This window comes from Taurulus bubalis (genome assembly GCF_910589615.1).
Source record: "Taurulus bubalis genome assembly, chromosome: 16".
Taxonomy (NCBI): Eukaryota; Metazoa; Chordata; class Actinopteri; order Perciformes; family Cottidae; genus Taurulus; species Taurulus bubalis.
The window spans coordinates 17,001,606-17,022,823 of record NC_136604.1 but is presented as its reverse complement, the minus strand read 5'-3'; the positions used below and the strand labels follow the sequence as shown (position 1 = coordinate 17,022,823).

The following is a 21,218-nucleotide window of genomic DNA, read 5'->3' as shown; positions in this document are numbered from 1 at the left end:
GGACCAGAAAACATGGCTGTTGGGCAACAACAACACTTCACATGTCCTTGTAATTTGATCTGAAAGGGCACAGGCATCTAGAATGTTGGCTTGTGTTACGTCATATTAGTGTTTGAATGTCTTCAGATTGTCATTATGACACTGTGCGGTAGTATTTGTGTGAGTCATGGTTTTGTTCAGCTGGGCTTCAAGTTCTCACGTTAAGGGTGTATTGTTTACAAGCCCTGAAAAAAGAAACGTGTCTGTCTCCATCTGCTGCTGCTCTCTGGAAAGGGTGAAAAGGATTTAAGTGTCACAATGAGTCATAATTTGTGATCCCTCTTTGTTTACCAATGATATCCTGCATTAGTGTCCTAATTGCCGTCCTTTAACCAGAAGGCTGGCTTGTGGTCCTGCATTCCTCATATTCCTGTGTCAGGAGTTGAGCTCGCTTGCTGTGGCTTTGATTGGGCGGCAGAGGGAGCAACAGTGACGTAGCTTCTTAAGATGGATTTCATTTCCTGAAGACTCTGTTATAGCTCACTTTATCACTCCTTACCAAACCTATTCTTATTTTATCTATCACTCTATTACATCCTAATGTAGGAGCATACTTTTTTTGTTAAGGAAGTACATTATTCTTATCTCCCTTTCCTTAACAGGTCATTACACTGGCTTGTCCTTTTTGAGTAGACTTGGATCATTTTTCTTTAAACCAAGTTCTGTCTCATTAGCAGTTAAATAAAAGGTTAACATCCTTCATGTTTCCATTTGTATCGCTAACATGCAGGGAGGACCTCCTCTTACTCCCGCACACTGACTACATATAACCTTATCACACAGTGCTCTGATAGAAAGGTTCAGACGCAGACTGACTGGCTGCCTCGTTTCTGTCCTGCATGGAGCATGTATGGGATATTAAGGCCTCCCGACAAGTTCTGGCCTTGTCTGCTCAGGTTGTTAGTATGTGTTTGGCACTCCTACTTTACAACACTCTTGGATTGGTTTTAAAAAGATTGAGAGAGGGAGAGAGATATCATGTAAAAGTAAGAAGCAGATGTTTCCAGTTAAGGTTTTCTGGGATCCCAGTTTTTCCAAATGTATATTTCTAAAACCAATGGCAAAAAAATATATTTTATTTTTTATAATATAAAAATTCGTACCCATTTAGTGAAATAAATCTGGTGTAGTTGTAAAACGGAGTTGCTAATGTCTAATAAGTGTTATCGGGTCACACATGCTTTTCATAGTTTACAAAACCCTGGAGTCATTAGACACCACCGCTGTGTCACTTCCTCTTCTCTGGCTTTGAGCTCCACCTTGGATCGGTTCACCGTCCACTTCTCCAGTTACCTCACCACTGCAAAGTCCGCCCCCTCGCCCTTCAGGGAGTAGTGTTTTGTCAGTCTGTGAAATGTTGCTAGCAGGGGGCCCACTGCATTGCAAATCCCTCAAAGCTCGCCTACTGTGAACTTTGCCCCGGAAAAAAAATCTGCTCTCTGGAATGAAAGGCATCTGCTGGATTACCTTATTGGCGTACCTTATTTATGAAGTCAGAGCTCCAAGAAGGGAGGGACCTAGAAACATAGCGAGTATGTTCGTGTTTTAAAGGGAAAGAAGGAGGGAGGAAGCGGGGGAGAGACCAAATCACACAGGCTGAAGGGTGGGGGGAGTGCAGGACCGTAGAGACGAGAGAGACTAAACGACTCAAGTGAGCAGTCAAGGCAGTCTTGAGTTACAGGAGCTCTATGTCTGGTTGGAGAAGAGCGAGGTGGCGTTAGGTTTTCCTCTCCTGCCTCTGGCCTCGGGAGAGGCAGGGCCCGGCAGGCCAGCTGGGACAGGAGTCGTAACATGGGACAAAGTGCTAGCAGTGAGACTGTGGCCCAGCAACCAGCCCAACACAACGGGGGTGAGTCAAAGACCAGAAGCTCGGCACTAAATGGTTGCCGTGAACGTGTTGACCAGTTTTAGATGGGTAAACAAGCCTGGCTGGCTTGCATTTGTGCAGAATGGAAAGCCAAGAGGATTATGATTTTAAGGTGTTTTGAAAACAGAGAGAGAGTCTCTAGAAGGTGGCAGGCACAAACGGGTATAGAAGAATGCGTGAAGATGGAATGTGGTGATTGTGAAATGTACAAACCACACAAACATCTCTTTCTGCACTCAGCGTTCCTTCTCACTGCACGCTTTTCTGAAAAAAAATACACAAGATTTGGATGTACAAGGCACCACCTGACGCCAGCTTTTTTTTTTTTTTTTTTTAAATGACTTTGCTTCTCAAGTCATAATGCAGTCCACAGGTGTAAAGAGAACCCTAAAGCCCCTGTGTCTCTGGTTACGCTAATAACAGTTCAAATGTTTCAGAACCAGTTTTTGCTGTCAAAAGGAGGATCCTCTCAAATGCTTTTTGCACACCTACGGATTCTCTTTTATTAGTACAGTTTGTAGCTATTGGAATCGAGCAACTATATAACACAGGCCACCTTCTGCCTAATATCACATCCTTTAATGGATCCTGTGGATTATGGCTTACTGGTAGTTAAGAGGAGCTGTTGACTCATAATTCGTTGGACCAATATTTGCTTTATGTTTTACTCGATGTTGAAAACCCGTCTCAACACTCTTGCCTCAATGAAAATAAGTAACATGAGAACATCCTCTTTGCTGAATATTTGCACGCCATGCAGAATGTATTTTTGTTCTGTTGTAGTTGATGTCCTGTGATTGGCATGAGTCATATGGACAGCAGGACTTCAAGGCATTGCATCAATGGCATTTCTAGAAGCCTACATGTTGCTACTACCGTCTTGAGTTTTGATGAAACAAGCTTTCCTTGTTTAGAGTCACTTAATACGCATACCTGAAGCCTGGCTATTCGTGTTTGGTCTGAGCATTGTGAGATTTTTCTCCTCTGTTCGGGGTCGTTGCCTTTTTAATTCTCCGGTGGTTCTGTGAAAAGCAGCCGTCTCAGATTGTCATGCTCTACTGTACAGGGTCACCAACATCACACTTTGCTTCTGCTACAGCCAAGCAGTTTTCTCCCAGTTCACTGCCACACCCCCCTCTCCCAGTTTAACACACCAGCGTGACCCACACACGCTGGTGTGTGGGTCAGAAATAGCTGTGAGGGCCAGTACGCTGCATTCACTGACCTCTGTATGCCCACATTTTTGCATAGGATTTTACACATACATGCAAAATAACATTTTATGGAGTTGTTTATGAACCAATATTGCTGCAACGGTGGGTCAAATATGGTTCAATGCCAGTTAAACCAGCACTCGGATATGCAACTAAACTGTGGGTTTATCGGGGCTAAAAAAAAACATTTATGAATGAATGTGATGCATAAATGTATTTTAACATGGAATAACACTGCAGGGATGTTCTTAGAGTAAAGAATATCAGGCAAATGATTGACATACAACCTAATCTGACCTACTTTTCTGAAGCTTTGACATTATTATTGGTAGTGTGAAGACAAAGGGCCAGTTAAAACTGAGGTCAAGGCTGAAGAGTACGCAGCGTTCTGTCCCGCCATGTGATACAAGATACGGAGTAGCATTGCAGTAGTTTGGAAATGCCTCGTATCATGTTTGTAGACAAGTTGTAGTCTGCCTGTTGATTACGGTGTTGTGCTCTAGCTGTGCACCCATTGCTGTGGTAGTAGAGTCGAACTGAACATGTTTACACTGATGGCGAAAAAAAGTACAGATGTTTTGGATGGTCATGGTCAGCAGTTGCCCTCTGACCGATAAAAGCATCGTGAAAGTTATTTAGTCGCCACATATTAGTCTGAAACTGGACATGGTCACATGGAACAAGACTGAACATTTGAAGGGGCGATGTTAGTTATGATATTTTTTAGTTTTCTTTGTTCGTCAGCATGATGATGGAAAACTACTGGCCCAATTTTCATGACACTTGGTGAAGCATGTGGGTCATGAATTAACAGCTGAATTGTCTGCGGGTCTCAATCAGGAAGCGGGCACACATACATTTTCACTTCCATTAAAATATTCAGGGCATGGCCTCAATGCAGGTCTGCCCTCTTTTAAGTCATTTCAAACAATAAACCAAAATGTGCAAAAGTCTTGTAATCCTGTAATTGGAGCTTTTCCACTTCATGGGTTGGTTGGGATGCCTCCTCCTGCTCTCTACATAACACATCACTCTCCTCCTCCATCTCTGCCCAAATCACATTACCTTGCAATGCAGCTGAAAGTTTAGGTCATGCGAGAATTACAAGATGTTGTCATATCGCCCAACCCTATTATCTGTCAATAGATCTTGATGACACAGGACATGGATGAGATGTGACTTAACATGAAGGGCACTAACTTAACAGAGCCCAACACATGTATTCATAAAAAAGGGCAAACTAAACACATTGTGTCTGCAGCATGTGTTGTTAATGCCTATTTATTATTCGGCATGTTTATCTTAACCATATGGAAATTGCCAGCCTCGGGGGAAAACATTAAATAAATCTGGACATCTGTCTCTGTCAGATTCCTTTTATTCCTGATTGATCAAATTCTTGTAAGTGATTAATAATGCATTGATCATTAACACCTCCATTCCATGACCCTCCTTCCCTAAGCTTTCCTCCCTGACTCATGATACTTGCTATGGTTATCTCTGACCTTGAAAAACTCTTCTGCAGGATGTGAGTTTTTATAGTGATTGTAAAAGCTAACGATTCATTTTGAATCCTTCAGTGAACCATATGTGTGACAATCCTGAAACGTATAATACCAATCAGTGTGTGGTAAGACTGGTTACCCCTCTTACAGACATTTATCTAGCTGAAATCAGTCATTTAGATCCCAGTTTTTAGCCTTATTTTTCATCGTTTCTCATATCTTGCCCCCAACTTCTCTCCCCTGTTTTGTGTGCAAGTTGTCCCCATTCATTTAAAACAATATATTTTTAATTAAAAATGTTGCATTCTATTAACTACAATTTTACAGGTTGATTTACTGTGATCAGTGTTGTAATGTTAGAATAATGAATTGCTGGATGACTGGTTTGATACTTGAATTATGTCTGTTCAAGTGCCACAAGCTGCTATTTAATATGTTTTAATCATATAGTTTGTATTCCAAAATAAGTCATTTATTTGCTCCTTAGTAATACCAGCGTACCTTTCCAATACAACGGCATCACATGGACTGTCAGTGATAGTGCAGTGTGTTTTTAAGAAAAAAATTTTTGTGTGCCAATTGGAGGAGGAATTAAAAGAGAAAGGAATTTGGGCTGCCAAACACTTACTGGGCTTTTTTTGTATTCATGTTTTTATTTGTCTATTTTATTGTTCTCCTAAAATGGACAGCGTTGTATCATGTGACCTTGAGTACGCATATATGGAAGTCACCGTCTGCCAATATTAAACGGAAATTACTGTCACTCTATTACAAACATTTTTCTATAAAACTGGATGCGAGTGTCCCCATAACGCATGTCACCTTCGTCACATCATGCTCACTGTAACTGCTCTAATGCGAGAAATGAGCTCACCTTTCTTACTGTACATTACATGGTGAAGTCACCCTCCCTCCCTCCTGCCTGCACATACACCATCTGCCTTCTGTGGAGCTCTATGCTTGCCTCCACACTGCCGTGCGACTCATCACCCAAGAGTTTCAATAGTGGCTTCAAAACCAGTTATTGTTGCCTTTTCAGAAGCACAAGACCAACGTAGGAATTTGAGTCATGTTTTCCAGCCACAGTCACAGCTGTCTTATCTGTTTAGTTCTTCTGACATTGCTAAGTAATTACACTGGTTTAAAACTAAAATATCAAAAGCTTTTGATATTGGTGGTAAACCTGACACATGCAGCAGATGGTCCTTTCTAAACCCATCACCACTATGACAGAAATCTCATTAATTCACACTACCCTGTAAATAATACCAGAAGCAGCCGTGCCCATATTTTACTGTCTGGCTCTCGTACGACAGCTGAGTCAGCCAAGTCAGTGAGTTGAATTTGGACCAGCCTTGTTTTGATGTTTAGTCCTTTTTTATTATGACAGATGATAGAAGCGGTGGCTTAGAGGTGAGCCCTGCCCTTTGGCCGGTCACGCATACCTGATCAGGAATCTAAACACATGTCTGCTGCCACAAAAAAGGGACACTTTTGTTTTTATTTGAGATGATTGTCTCTGAATTCCCAAAATTAAAGGTGCGCCTCCTGAATTTAATATCTAATGCATCAGGTTTGGCCTGTATACCAGCCCAGACATGATGGCATCATAACTGACTCGTGTTGGAAATGGTGATGTTTGTTTAGAACCTACAAATAAAAAGTGTCCGTGTTCAGGACTTTGTCACACACCTGCACAGAAACGGACAACTTCTGCACTGTAGTGTCTGCTATAGTCACAGGCCACCAGCAATTACTTGTCATCCGGATGTGGTCATTTAGTGAGACCTGAAGATTACATTCCACTGTGCCCAATTTGTAATGGAGGCTTGCCAAGAATTCTGTGGTCAGCCTAAACCATATCTTGGGTTTGTCAACATAGCTGGGACGTATCAGTTACATTCACATGAACACAAACTCATTTTTTTCAAGAAAATATGACTATATTAAATGTTTTATGAGCAATACATTCTGAAGTGTATTATTATTATTATTATTATTATTATTATTGCATTGTTGTTCAGTCATAGCTTACTTGTAACTGATGTGCGACTCTTCAAAGAGTGCGTATTGATCTCTTTATGAGTTACATTGTTTGCTTTGATGTTTTGGCCTCTGGGAAGATAAGAAAGAAAAATTATAAGGCTTAACATTTGTGAAATACCTCTTTAAACATATTTTCCACAAGTCAATCTGAGTCATCTGTTGTTTGCCGCTGTCATGTTCATGCAGACGATGAGGTCGACCTGCAACACAGCACAACAAAGGGTGAAGAAGGAAACTCTGGTGGGGGATCACCTCCAAGCAAACGTAAAGGCAAGTTCTCCAAAATGGGGAAGATCTTCAAGCCCTGGAAATGGAGGAAGAAAAAGCCAAGTGACAAGTTCACTGAAACATCAATAGGTATGCTGGATACAATGGCTTGTTATTGCTATCTGTTGTGTGCATTACTTTACGCTGATTTCTTTGTCTATTTTATTTCTTTTTTTAGTCTTGGAAAGAAGAATTTCTGTGAGAAAAAGTCGCCAAGAGTTGGTTGCCAGAGGGGTTTTAAAGGATATCCCAGAAAATGGTAGGTCAAGCTTTAGATCTATTTGTTGAAGAATATTCTACGGATTAATTGGCTCCATTTTTGATGACACTAACTGTATTTCACTGCTTTATTCATCATGGGACAGAAAGCAATGTTAACCACTCCAAAGGCCGAGAAACAATGAAAAATGGGCATCCTGTGCCAATGGACGTGGACAGGATGTCTGAACCAGGGGTGCGAATGTCTCGAGGGGAATCTGACATCAAGGTGAATGCCCTCAGGCCGCCCCAAGTAGATGAACGTCGAAGCAGAGTGCCGTCCGATGCCTCCCGTAGTAACCGGGCACCTCTGGATGTGGACACTCACGCACGTCTTTCTGTGGAAGTAGACCGACGAAGCCGTCTTCCATCAGATGTTGATAAGAGAGCAGGATCGCTACCCCGAGGGCCTCCACAGGATGATAGATACCGCAGAGAAGAGAGGCGAGATGGCAAAGATGACAGGGAGGACAGAGGAAGGAAGAACAGGGAAGACGTAGAAAGAAAGGACTGGCGAGAGGAAAAGGAAAGGGATGGGGGTGTTGACCGCAGAGAGAGGCGAGAATGGAAAGATGATAGAGAGAGGAAAGATGAAAGAACAGAGAGAGAGCGGAAAGATGAAAGAACAGAGAGAGAGCGGAAAGATGAAAGAACAGAGAGAGACAATAGGGAGCGCAAGGATCGCGACGAGAGGGAGCGCAAGGATCGCGACGAGAGGGAGCGCAAGGATCGCGACGAGAGGGAGCGCAAGGATCGCGACGAGAGGGAGCGCAAGGATCGCGACGAGAGGGAGCGCAAGGATCGCGACGAGAGGGATCGCAGAGATCGCGACGAGAAGGAACGCAGAGAGCGTGATGATAGAGAAAGGAGGGACGACAAAGATAAGGATCGGCGGCCCGAGAGGGAAAGGAGAGAGAACAGAGATGACAGAAAAGATGATAGGGAACTGGAAGACAGGGAGAGGAAAGACGTGCGAGGCGAAAGAGATGATAGGGATAGGAGAGATGACCGAGACAGGCGAGAAGGAGACTGGGCCAAGAGGAATGAAAGAGAGCGACGAGATGAGCGGGAAAAGAGGGAGGAGAAAGAGAGGAGAGAAAAGCCAGAGCCTCAGCGGCCTATGGATGACAGGCGGGATATCGTCAGGCCTGTCTCTGAGATGGACTTGCGGCCTTCTCTACTGAAGGCCTCCTCAGAGGACAACAAGAGGACTCGCGCAGTCTCAGAGGCTGACAAGAGGACTACCCTGCCCAGATTCAGCCAGACTACAGAGTTCAGAGAACGCTCAGGTAAGATCCTTCTCTTGCTTCAATTACACCAGCTAACCTCGCCTGGGTTTTTCTACTTTACAACCTTCCAGCTTGTGACATTAAACTCTTATCGTGTTGTCTTCGGGTCAAAATGACATGTGTGTTGATGAGTCATTTTGACCCCAACTGGTTAAATAAAATAGCCTAAACTCCAAAAATTCGGCAATTTACGAAAAACAGTTAAATACACCGTACTTGTTCGTATGATATTGCTTCAGCCTGGAGTTTGAGATTTGTTTTTATTGTACGCCGCGTTGTTCATATGTCAATAGACGAAGCATTTCTGTTTTTATTGTCTGGTTGACCTGGCAGCGGCAATACATACTTCTTTTTTTTTTCTTTGTTACTGCGAACCGTTTTCCCAGGAAATAGTCAGTGAATGTTTTGCTGTGATGAAATACTACCATGTTTGCAAACCAAAGTCTCCTGATGGTACTGTAATGACACTTTTGGGTAAATGATTGAACTGTATTTCTGACGGGGTTTATGAAGCCAACAAACTTAATCTGAAAGGCTCACCAAACTGAAACACTATCTATCAAGCTTTGATACTGCAGAATCTGCAGATAGGGCATGGATTTAAATCATGATCGTTCTCCATGTCTGCTGTGCGTGAACTTTAGACCGTCTGATGTATGGTACCTCTCATCCTTCATTATCTGCTTATTTACAAGGTTCCCGAACAGCGCATCCTTTTCCTTGGTATATCACCGTATGTGGTTACCCTTTTGTGTTTAACGTAGATAAATGGTAGGGACTTTGTTGTTGGGAAGTTTCCTCTAATGCTGCGTTTGTGTGTGCATCCTCTGTAGAGTCCGCTGGCGTCCGCTTCGTCACCGACGCTCGTCCACCAAAAGACTCTCAGCATGAACTCTCATCAAGCAAACAAGCTCTGCTACCCCCTAAATTCCTTACTGCTGCTTCAACTGAGTCTGGCAAGAGTTCCGCCCCCTCTTCTTCGTCTTCCTCCTCTTCTTCCACCTCGTCGTCCTCCTCTGTTGCTGTAGCTGTGGTCAAGCCTCCACGGACGGTCTCCCTCATAGCTGAGGACCTGCCTCGGCCCCCCCTAGCTGCTCCTTCCTCACCTGACTCTGTAACGCCGCCGCCTGTCCCTCCCCACGCCAAGCAGGGTCCTGTCCCTCCACCCAAACCCAGCAACCGCAACAGCAACCCTGCACTATTTGGTAAGTTTGTTGGTGTCTGCAGTTTGGACATCCATCTATAAACAGCTGGTCTTTGTGTATCTTTATAATTGTAATCAAATAACATCCAAAATGAATGTTATGGGATTATAATTTGGCCTGTGTATTCAGTTTTTGGGATATAATTGTATGTCAGAGGCTGGATTTAAATAATGACCTCCACAGAGGGCCATATACCATTTTGCCATTCAAGCATCAACCCAGAATACTGTTGCAGTGTTTGCCACTAGTTGAGTATTGGTGCAGAGGTTCATGTACCTGTGGGACACTCTGCTGGTTCAACAGGCAGCTAACTCAAGTGTCAGTGTCAGGTGTGAAGTCATTCCTTATTAACAATTTTCATGGTTGGAGAGATTGAGCTGGAAATATTCTTCAAACAGAAAAACTGTTGAGAGGTGTCAAATAAATATTGGGATTTGCGCCGTGTGTAAGGTTTGTGCCCACACCTATTTCAAAGATGCAGATGTGACCATTATATTATTATTATGGCCATTAGTCATCTTTGGTTAGTGTGTGTGAATTAAGGAAGTGAGGAAGACACTCTAGGTGGAGCAAGACTCCTATACTGGAGTAAAGTGTGTCAACAAGCAGATGCAGAAAATAATTATACATTTTTGAGTCGGGGAAAGTTGATGGCGGCTATATTTGGTCCTTGTGTTTTTGGCGATGCTGTTACAATTACCTTTCTTTGGGACTAAAAGTTGTGAATATGCTGCTTTTGATGACGTCCAGGCAGTATATGTTAAGGCTCTTTTAAGTATTGTCCGTAAATCTATTTTGAGCCTCACAGTGAGGCTGCGGCTCGTTGCTTTGTTGGTGTTTTCCTGTGTGTTGCCAGCATCCAGTTTCTGTGTGTGCAGCCACCAGTTTCTGGAGGGAAGACATGCACCGGCTTGTCTTTATATCCTTTATATGCAGTGCCAGCAATACTTCCCTGGAGGTTTAGTTGACACTGATTGTCTTTTAGTATCTCATATTCTTTGTCCCAGGATGCCACCGCTGCTTTTGTTTACAGCCCATCCCAGCACAACCATTTATCAGCCGAGGTTTCTATACACACGATGCCTCTTTCATTCACAGTCTGCACAGAGTAGCTTTCTGTCTCTCTGAGATAAGTTGATGAGGGGAATCATGCATCGGTGACCCCGCCGTCAAGGCTGGATCTATCAAGAACGTTGTGCTCTTGTAAACGATGTAATCATAAACACATTGGTTGTATAGATGTAAATGACTATGATGGTTGACTGCCGTGCTGGGAGCAGGGGGCCACGTGAGAGACGGTACAGCGAGCACTGAATTCTCCCACAAGTGGCGAGGTCACGGCCAGTACTGCGAGCCGCTTTCATCTTGGGGGTCGAACTCGAGCCGGTTGTGTTGAACGGCCACAGAGAAAAGAGTCCCACGAGGGGATTCTTTCACTCTCAGTGGCCGTCCTTGACCAGCCAAGTTGGATCCCCTGAGCTGACTGTGCAGACTCCACCCAAGTGTGAAACATATTTTCTGGTCATTATTAAACTGTGGCCTGCTGAATTTGAACTCTTGCCTTCTGCCCTGAAACTCATGCCAATGGATTTTCAGATTGCCAGGCAGTCTATGAGAAAAATTATTGAAAAGTCGAATCCTTGAATTGAGCAGCTAATTCCAATCTTTGCCATTAGAGTGGTGCAATCCTCTGTTTTTTTATTGTTTACCCTTTGTTTTGGATGTGTTGAAATATTGAGTATTGTCATTAGTACTAATATTTGGGAATTTAAAAACTTTGATAATGGCATATCAGCTAATTGTAATGATCTTGGATTTGTTACTGATATAGTGAAAATAAAAAAAATCAACTTGCCAGTGTTCCCTGGTGGAGAAACACTGTACAAGTGAACCTGTGTTTAAATTACTTCAACCTAGTTTGGCATTTCTGTGCTGCAATTTCCTGACATATACACTGGTATGAATTTCTGCAAATAGCTGATATCACCTGATTTATCTCTCCCTCTAACGGGGATGGAAATTGTGTCTCCCTGTGATTCATTCCCTGAAAAGGAACCGTTTTACCATAATGAATGATCAGGAATTTCAGAAAAATGTAATTAAGTGTCAACAGGAAATATCACACTGTGGTGGTACTTTATGTAACAAGGATAATGAGCACAATAAGTCTTATCTTGTGCTCCGAGTTAATTCTCCACAGAGGCTGTTTAACATCTAGGGAGGGATGTGTAGTACTCTGTTTCTGGACAGTGTCAAACCAAGACGAGTGTTATCCGAAACCACCCTCTTGAATTTCTCTCCCAGCTTGGAATTCAAACCCCAGCCCTATCCCTGACATCTCCACTCATTTTTGCCAGCTTCCTCATTGAACAGGGGCTCTAAAGTCAGGCAGCCCTGTTACTGGACCAGCTGGAGACGCCAGAGTGAGCTCGGCCTCTACCTTTCTCTACCTGTACACCTGCGGCACAGAGCTGTCCAGGCCCGCTCAGGTACCCAGCGGAGCGCCAGATCTCAATCCATCTTAACGGAAGTTGCACATTGGTTGCATCAATTCACCCCCTCCATAGCATATGGAGTACCTCATCTCAGTTCTAACATCAATACTGCAAGCATGTGTATTGTAGTTTGAATTTAACCCCAACTGCTGCAAGAAAACATTGCATGGAAATTGGATGGACATTTAGTCTGCTGGAGTGCATTGAATGTGTTTGTTGATCCGGTGAATGTTACTTACAGACTGTTTATTAATTTGTGTGTTAATGCGTTTGTCACCCTCCGCTGACTCGGAACCAGCTCAGCAGTAACATCTTTTCTCCACAACTAAAGCTGTCATATTTGCTTTTTTTGTTTTGTTTCGTTATTAAAACATAACTTCAGACTGACTGCATCTTCATGTTCTGACTGTCGGTCGTGTTTGTGAGCATCATCCTGTACATGTATTGATTTCTGCTGTTTTTCTTCTTTTTCTTTAACAGCTGAGCTCTCGCAGCCTGGCAGTGGTATCATCATAGTTCCGGCACACGCTAAGCGCTCGCCACCGACGCCACCAAAGAGGATGACACCTGTCACCAAACGCCACGCTGTGGACCCAGAGTCTCCCACCACTGACCCAGCGTCTGCCCCTGTACCGGCGCCCCCTGCTGGAGAGAGCAGTGAGGACCAGGCAAATGCAGCAGCAACTCAAACCTTCATTGAATCGCTGCCTTCACCACCGACCCACATACCGCCATCTCCTCCCAGGGTTCAGTCACTCCAGCCACCCATCAACTCTTCCTCTGGTCCTGTGCCCACTGTGCAAACTGATCCCCCAAGCCCGACCACCGAGCCGCCCAGCCAGCTTCCAACCATCCCCCTACACATCCTCATCCAGAGAGCCCTGGCCAGCCCCTGCCCAGCTCAGCCCAACCCCGACGGCTCCCAGAGGGCCCACTCACTACTCTTTGAGTCTCCTCCAGACTTCCTCAACGAGACGGGGGGTAACTCTCGGCACTCTCTCCCGGTCACCATTGAACCTCTAAGGCTGTAAGTGTACCGCAAGCTGTGCATTGCATTCTTATATGAGAACATACCATTGCTTAGAAAGCTGAGGAATGCTGCGGAATTATTTCATCTAATTTGGTTAAATTCATATAGCCTTACTGATGATAAATGCATGTATTGTCACCATGACTACAACGGGTTAGCTATTGACAAATGTAGTTTTAGTAGACTGAAATACTGTACAGTTTGTTTTAAATGGCAAATGACATCCTAAATAAATCAATCTTTGTTCTAGTTCCCAAAACCTATTCATTACTTAGCAACCATTTTGATAATTAAAAAGTCGTCTCAGCCCTCAAACAGAGAAATAAGCTGTGTTTCTTGGCCTTCTATAATAGTTAACTCATTATTATTATTGGGTTTTGCACTGTTGATTTGACAAAAGGCATTTGTAAAGTCTCTTTTTGTTCTAGAAAATTGCCCTATTGCATTTCTCACTTTTTTTGGATTTTATAGAAAGTGGTTAATCAAGTAACACATTTACAGAGCTATTGAATATGCTTTTTGAATAGTTTTTCATGATGTACTCAGCCTCTAGTGACTGCATTTGGATTGCTTTCTTCAGAAATGTATTTATTTTAATTGATATGTTCAATACGTTTTTTAATTATTTGGTTAATTTGCAAGACACGGCAGAAATCTCTGAGCTATCCTTTGACATTGTATGTTTTATAATTGGATTTGTTATTACTCTACTCTCAGATTTGTTCTGCCCCATTTCAAGTATATCTTTCTAATTATTAAAAAAAAGTTTTCTGGGCTCTTGACCTGGAGGTAGTCTGTTGCTCCCCCACTAAAAGCAGGAGAATCAACACTCTTCCTTCAAACAAATAAGAATCAAGTAGAATTGAATCTTGTGAATCTCTTCAGCAAACAATTGAGCTTCATTCCCTCCTAGCAAAATGGTTGCAAATAGCCTGCGATGATACTCGTCCTCGTACCAATTGAACATTGTCTACAAGAAGCCTGCAATTATTGCAGTTTATTCTTACACTTAGACATGACAGAAAAATTACTGAATTTGTGTACCTTCCTCTCTCTCGCCGCTGCACTTGTTTACAGGCAAGAAGACGATGACTTTGACATGGAGGAGGAGATGCGGAAGCTTCATCCTCACAGGCCTCCTCGCCAGCCCGAGCTTGAGCCCCGCAGCAGGAGGGGTTTAGTAGACCTCAGAGTGAGTGTCATCCATGAGGGTGGAGGCCCCGGGGACAGCGAGGAGTCGGACTCTGACGGCCCCATCCTGTACAGAGATGATGATGACGATGACGACGACGACGACGATGATGATGATGACGACGACGACGACGAAAGCCCTCCAAGTAAGTTGGTCTTTCTCATGCTGCTACATTTCAAATCATGCGTGAGAGACTGCAGATACATGTGCCTTAAAATACAACTTAGCTAGTTAGTAGTTGGTCTTTAAATACACGTGCCTTTCATCTCTCGCGATACTTGAAATTCCCTATTCAGTTTTAGCTTTAAAAAAAGTTTGATTGTTACTGTTTTGATAACTGATTATTTATTGTACACTTCCCAGCTTGTGAATTGTACAAATCCTCGATGCTTTTGAAGTGTCTTTGGATTTTGCACTGTTGGCCAGACAAATCAAGCTATTTGAGGATTGGATTCTTACTTTAGAAGACATATCAAATTGTTCTGGGCATCATTTCCCTCAAGTATCTGAAGGCTAAGAGGATCTTAAAATCCATGTTCCCGACCTTCGTAAACTTCAGGGGCGTTTCCCAAAAGCAACTGTAGACGATCATGAAATGATGGTAGAATAAGGCCTCTTGCAAACCTGGAGGTGGCAAAGAGTTTTCTAAGAAGCCCTTGCAGGAGTTTTTATTGATTTTGTTCATTCTTAAGTCACTTTATTCTTGAGTTAACACCGCCATTCTATGTTCAAGTGGTGCTTGATTCAAAATGAGTGATTGTGTTTAAAATGTAAAAACATGTCTGTATAAATAAATGTGTCGTATGTGTAGCAGGTGGGCTGGCAAGTCGTGTGAAGAGGAAAGGCACGTTAGCCTTGAGGCAGGAGAGACATGACCGAGAGGAAAGGGAATCACAGGAGAACCAGGACAGCATGAGCTGGCAAAGCAAGGAGCAGTGGACGGCAGTGAGGAACAAGATCAGTTCGGCACTGACGAGGTAAAAGGACCCACACAATATGGATGATTTATATCGTCATCGTAAAATCGGACGTGGCAAGTCACTGTCATCCATCTGATGTAATTGCTGATGCAGTGTGACAGATTTCATCCATTAGTGCAATTAATATTGCTTGAGGCTAGCCAACAGTAGTCAACCGTGGTTTGTGTCTTCAGGCGGCTGAGTCAGAGACCATCAGCAGACGAGTTGGAGCAGAGGAACATCCTTCAAGGTAACACTCTCCCTTCATCCCTCATTTCTTCATTCAGGTGTGTTTATTTGCAATCTCTGCACCACAAGGTCTAAAAGCAGCCTCTTCATTTTTCTTTCATCTTTGCTGAAATCAATAGTTTACATGAATCATTTGCCGACTGGCTAATGTGTTTTTTCTCCTTCCCGCCTCAGGCATATTGATGGTCACTAAACACACAGCACTTTGCAAAATATTGGTGGTGATTTCACTTTATTAAGATAATGGATCTCATTCGAATAATGGTGCTCAAGGGGCCAGACATATAAACCAAGCATATGCAATAAAACACCGCACATACACTGTGTGGGAAAACTGATTTCTAAATCACAGGAGATGTGTGGCTGTTTTTGTTCCCCATAACATGTCATCGTTCCGACTAGTAGGAAGAAAACATCCAAAATACACATATGGGTGTTTATTTCACTACTTCCGTAGTTTTCTTCGTAATTCACCAAAGGTTCGCATTAGATAATGGCTCAGTTTAATGTTTAAACAAACCATTTGAGAAAACGTGTAATACAAAATATAATACTCTTGATGCAAGTAATTATCTATGGAAGTTTCATGGTGACATCCTTTAGTTTTTTCTTTACCCTGCAGTGTCTTGCCATACATTTTGTATGGAAGTTTACGATGCGTATCTTTAAAGGCAATTTTCTCAAAGTGAGTTTTTTTCTCAGACTCTGAGCCTGAAATCTCCACTTCAGTAGCACTTTTATAAACCAAAATTTCCAGTGTCATTGCCATCTATATTCTGAAGGTTTTAAAGTATGCTAAATAGCACATATTTAATAAAATAATGCAACATTTGCATATTTAAACTGTTTACCCTATTCTCCTGGGATGTCTCGGTACCAGATTGGTACTAAGTATTCACCAATATTCTGAGTTTGGGTCTTTTGAATCGGGGAGAAAGTCAGATTGGTGCACCCCTAATTCATATGCATCATCATAACAGTTGGATAGTTGTTGTGACTTGTCTTTAATGGAAAAGTGTATGTTCATACATATAAGAGCAGAATCTGAGATCATTTTATTCTATGCTATGTACGTTATAGACTCAACTATTCATTAATTATCTAACAATTTATTTATTGGTCTATTTTTCTGTGTGTAAAAGAATGCTGCTCTCACTCAAGCGGCAATGAGCGACTAAAACAAGTCACCGGTCACGGCCAATCAGCTAACAACCAGCCGGTTTTGATCGGCTACCTGTTTTAAGCGTCTGGCTCCAGGTGATCAAAATGAATTCCTTCTCCTGATGGATTTTTTAAACCAGTAAACGCATGAACATTATGAGCAGTGCACAGCACCTGCAGACTTGAGTGTAGTGAATTCCGGCAGACACTGAAACATCATTGCAGCATCACTGTGATCCCACGTTGGATCCCAGAAATCGAGCGTTAACGACGTACTTCTCAGAATCCGTCAACACGTTTTTATCCAGGGACTCGCACCACCACACTGTGGCTCTCCTGTCCTCAAATGACTCGGCCAAGACGACGCTTTGCACCCGCGCTAAAACAAAGCAGCGCCTTGTGCCGAACATGCCGATTATTAAAGATTTTGTTTCCGCGGCGTGCCGACGGCAGCTCCGGTGAAATCTACCTGACTGGCTGCAGTGTCTCCCTCTCTCATGGAATGTCTTTTCTTCCTGCAGCCAAGAATGAAGATGATCGACGAATGGAGAGATCCGAGATCAAACGGAGGCTAACGAGAAAGGTCAGGCTGCAACAAAGTACCTTCGTTTTACATTTGCAGGTTGTTTTAGTTGTTGTTATTATTGTGAACCATGGCACCTGAAACAGATTTCACTAAATACACTCCTGTTCACTCTTTCTTCAGCTGTCCCAGAGACCAACGGTGGCTGAACTCCAGGAGAGGAAGATCCTGCGTTTCCACGAGTACGTCGAGAGCACCCACGCCCACGACTACGACCGGCGAGCAGATAAACCGTGGACCAAGCTCACGCCTGCTGACAAGGTGAAACTCAACACCTCTCTTCACGCAGGGCTCTTGTGGCTTAGAGCTTCTTAGCCAGAGCGAGACTAAGCCCTGTGCGTTTTTTAAACAGCTGAGGATTTGCATTCCAAGCAGATTCAGTGTGGAGGAGGAATCCCAGGAATGCAATACAGGCGCTGCTTAATGGCTGGGCCAAGTGAATCACCTGGCCCAGTGAAGCTCAGAAAATGTATAGCAACAGGAATATGTTTTATTTGTACTAAAAGTAAAAACCGTTCTTTTGAAGTTTGTCAGGAGCAGTAACAGACGAAACTAATCTAAACATGTACGTCGCTTTGATCGCGGCTTTGTGCCTCGCTATAAATGGATAAAAGCTTTCCCCGCTGAAGTGCCGTTTCTTTCATGTCTCTTCTCAGGCGGCCATCCGCAAGGAGCTCAATGAATTCAAGAGCTCAGAGATGGAGGTTCACGAAGAAAGCAGGATCTATACCAGGTCAGGCTTGTGTACAGCGTACATCAATAATTTACCTCAACTGTTCTCCAAGTTTTATTCAGCAGTCATCAATACTTTATTAGTTATATTATCTCTTTTGAAGATTTTCCTAAAGATGTTTTTAAACCAAGAAGGGTCCAGAATAACCTCTTTACCGCTTCCCCCTTTTTCTACCAGGTTCCATCGGCCTTAGCGCGTCCATGCTGACCAGTAAAGCACTTAGACTGGGACCAGTGAGGAGTTACTAGTCTCTCTCCTCGCTGTGAACCCAGCATGTGGCCCATTTGGTCCGTTTTTACTGACTGCCTGCTCATCCGCTTCAGCTGGAGAAACCACTGTTGCTGATAACTGGAACCAAAGCGTAATATGCCACAAAACAGCTCAACCTACGAATGTTTCTCCGAGAGACTCCAGTTCTTAGACTGAGGAGTTCAGGACCGGAGGAGTCTGTCGGCGCGTCCACGATGGAGGTGCCGTGTGCCAACACTGAAACAGGGAGAACCTTTTAATATCCTCTGCTGAGGGCTCGGAACGAGTTGGATTGAAATGAAAGGAAAACTGTCGGAGGGTTATCGCACTGTGTCCCTCAGGGGAAACTAATCTCCCCATGCCTTCACCTGCCTTCTATTTTCTCTCTTTCTTGCAAAACAGGAAGACCGTGTACATAACCGAGATACCTGTAGTTCCTATTAACACTGTCGAATCTGAACTCTTTGTTTATTTACATGTACGCGTTAGGCACTACAAATGTCTACCCCGCAACCAGCCTTACATGATCTCACACACTCACACTGTGATTTAAGGTTCAGACAAAATGTGAAAGACTTCCGTAGAGCTTTCTATGTAAACTGTAGCTCTATTTGAATCAACGGTTTGAGCCTCGTGTTTAGATCTCTATAGCGGCGATTCCGACCTAATATCTGATAGTGTGCATTTTACTGTATTTTGTTGATCATTTAAATGATTCTCATGGAGCACGTATCACTAGAATCTTTTTTTCTAATAAGGCACTTTACGTTCCTTAATTGGGTGTGTAGAGAATTAAAAAGTTCCGAGCCTATAATTCTGTTCATAATTGATTTATTCAAGCAGGAAAATGTACATATTTTTATTTTCCTGGCTTGTTTTATGGTACTTTATATATGCAAGTCCATAGTTGGCTGCAATTTGTATAGATCAATTCTAGATGTGATTGACTTTATATTGTACATCCACAGTAATGCTGACCATGTTTTAATTGTAAAGTATTCCTTAAATGTATTTCCAAGTAGTAATGGTACAAAATGTTTTTTTTTTTTTTTTTTTTTTTTTTTTGATACAGAGATCTTTAAAACATTTTTTGCAAAGCACACTGGATAAATGAACAACCCACTACGGAAATTAAAATAACCTGTGATTTTCATTTCAATATGGTGTGATTTTTCCAGCATGCCCACTCTTCTTCTTCTTCTTCTTATTTGGGGAAATGATTATTTTGAGGCCCAATCTTATTCTCCACACTCCTGGACCTTTGACTACTTTGTGAACACTTTAGGTAAGTCTGCATTTCTGCAGACTTTGCCCACGGGAATTACCCACAATTCATAGCAATGTGACGTTAAACACGGGGTTACAAGTGGAAGCATGGAGACGTACTAAAATAAAATAAAAGCTATACAAAGAGGACGACATGAACACTCAAACAACAAGAATTAAAGATGGAGCATGAAATCAGAAGAATGGAGGCAGAAATTATATTCCACAGATTTATTCATCAAATATTTCATTTTGTCATTGAAGCTGTTGTGTCAAAAACTAATAAATACATTGTTTGAAATTACCTCTCATAAAAGCCTGGAAGATGTTCATATCAAGGAGAAAAGAGTAGACAATAAATACCCATAATTGTACTTTTTCTTTTTACGTTGTAATCTATTGCAGTAAAGTGCGCTCCCATTCGTATTCATACCATTTCAAGCCCTTGCAGCCTCGCACTCATTTACCCGCTGACGTCAGATAAGTCTCTGAGGGTTCAGGCTTTAAGGCTTTAGGGGGGACATGAAGATTGGGCCTAAGTCTGATAAGTACATGGCCTCTTAAAATGACCAGATGAGGGCAGTGTTCTATAAAATGTGCAGATTAAATTCACAGACCAATCTCCACCGTCCAATAATATGATCCAAGACGAAGAAACCTTTTGTACGACTGTTCTTCCCTCACAGAATAGTGGACCTGTGTGAGAAGTGCAACTGCCATCCAGTTGTTGGTCCCTTTTCGCTCCCCTGGGATGCTAATTAGCAGCAAATGGACATGGAGTCAGTCAACAGGAACCAAGCTATCCTCCACTTAGTGTTCAGACACTAACTGAATGTCAAACGATTAGAGGCATTCACCTTTAATCTGATTAAATGTTTTTGTATCCTCTGATTTAGAACAAGAAGAGTAGTAAATCCTGCTGAGCAATATCAGTGTTTTATGTACAAAAAGTATATTATGAATCTCTTTTTATTGAGCATTGAGAAACTTATGAATACAAGGTAAACAAAAACCTTTTTTTTTTAAAGAGTCACATTTAGTTTTGTTCTAGATAGTCATTCATTAACACTTTAACGGCCTTTCTGGCTAATTTTTAAGAACTTACCTTGGAAACAGCAGTTGATGAAATTGTTTCACCTCAATGTCCATTTAGTAGCAGTGGTGGGGCTTCTGCTCATTAAGTGATTGTCAGCTTTATTTATAATTTCAATCTTTAAAGTCATAACATAACAGCAGTATTTTTAACTTGGTATTAAATCTAAAATGTCCATATAAATCGTATACTCCTCACCTGCTATTGGCAACTTGACTCAAAAAAGAGGGACTGCCTCAGAGTGAGAAGTGCCGGCTTGATAAACCATATCACCCCAGACCTCATATTGAATCTCTCTGTGGTTAATCGTGAGTAATAATGTCAAACCAGCAGTGATTAAGTGCAAATCCACGAGGCCACATTTGATTAATTTCCTTCTTCGTCTTCCTCTCTCTTCTATTCATGACACATCTTCAACTTGAATCATTCCGCTTCACTTTACAGGCTGCAGCTTTCATCATCGACGTAATCTCTGGCGAGCTGGTCAAGGTGTCGCCCACCTTGATGAATAGCTCGGC

General features: G+C 42.6%; 1 protein-coding gene across 1 annotated transcript; it reads left to right on the top strand.

Annotated features, from left to right (window-relative positions):
• Window positions 1–1,690: 1,690 nt before the first annotated feature.
• On the top strand, window positions 1,691–19,905 carry phactr4a (phosphatase and actin regulator 4a). Its single transcript, XM_079231762.1, has 14 exons — window positions 1,691–1,888; window positions 6,858–7,028; window positions 7,117–7,197; window positions 7,304–8,485; window positions 9,319–9,690; window positions 12,048–12,179; window positions 12,666–13,212; window positions 14,293–14,552; window positions 15,219–15,384; window positions 15,561–15,616; window positions 17,298–17,359; window positions 17,483–17,620; window positions 18,016–18,092; window positions 18,270–19,905. The coding sequence occupies exons 1-14, from the start codon at window positions 1,831–1,833 to the stop codon at window positions 18,283–18,285; spliced, it is 3,318 nt and encodes a 1,105-aa protein (XP_079087888.1). The 5' UTR covers window positions 1,691–1,830; the 3' UTR covers window positions 18,286–19,905.
• Window positions 19,906–21,218: the final 1,313 nt, after the last annotated feature.

Coding starts and splice junctions, on each gene's coding strand:
- phactr4a (XM_079231762.1), top strand. CDS start 1,831: ATGGGACAAAGTGCTAGCAGTGAGACTGTGGCCCAGCAACCAGCCCAA. Junction 7,029..7,116: donor GTTCACTGAAACATCAATAG/GTATGCTGGATA, acceptor TTCTTTTTTTAG/TCTTGGAAAGAAGAATTTCT. Junction 15,385..15,560: donor ATCAGTTCGGCACTGACGAG/GTAAAAGGACCC, acceptor TTGTGTCTTCAG/GCGGCTGAGTCAGAGACCAT.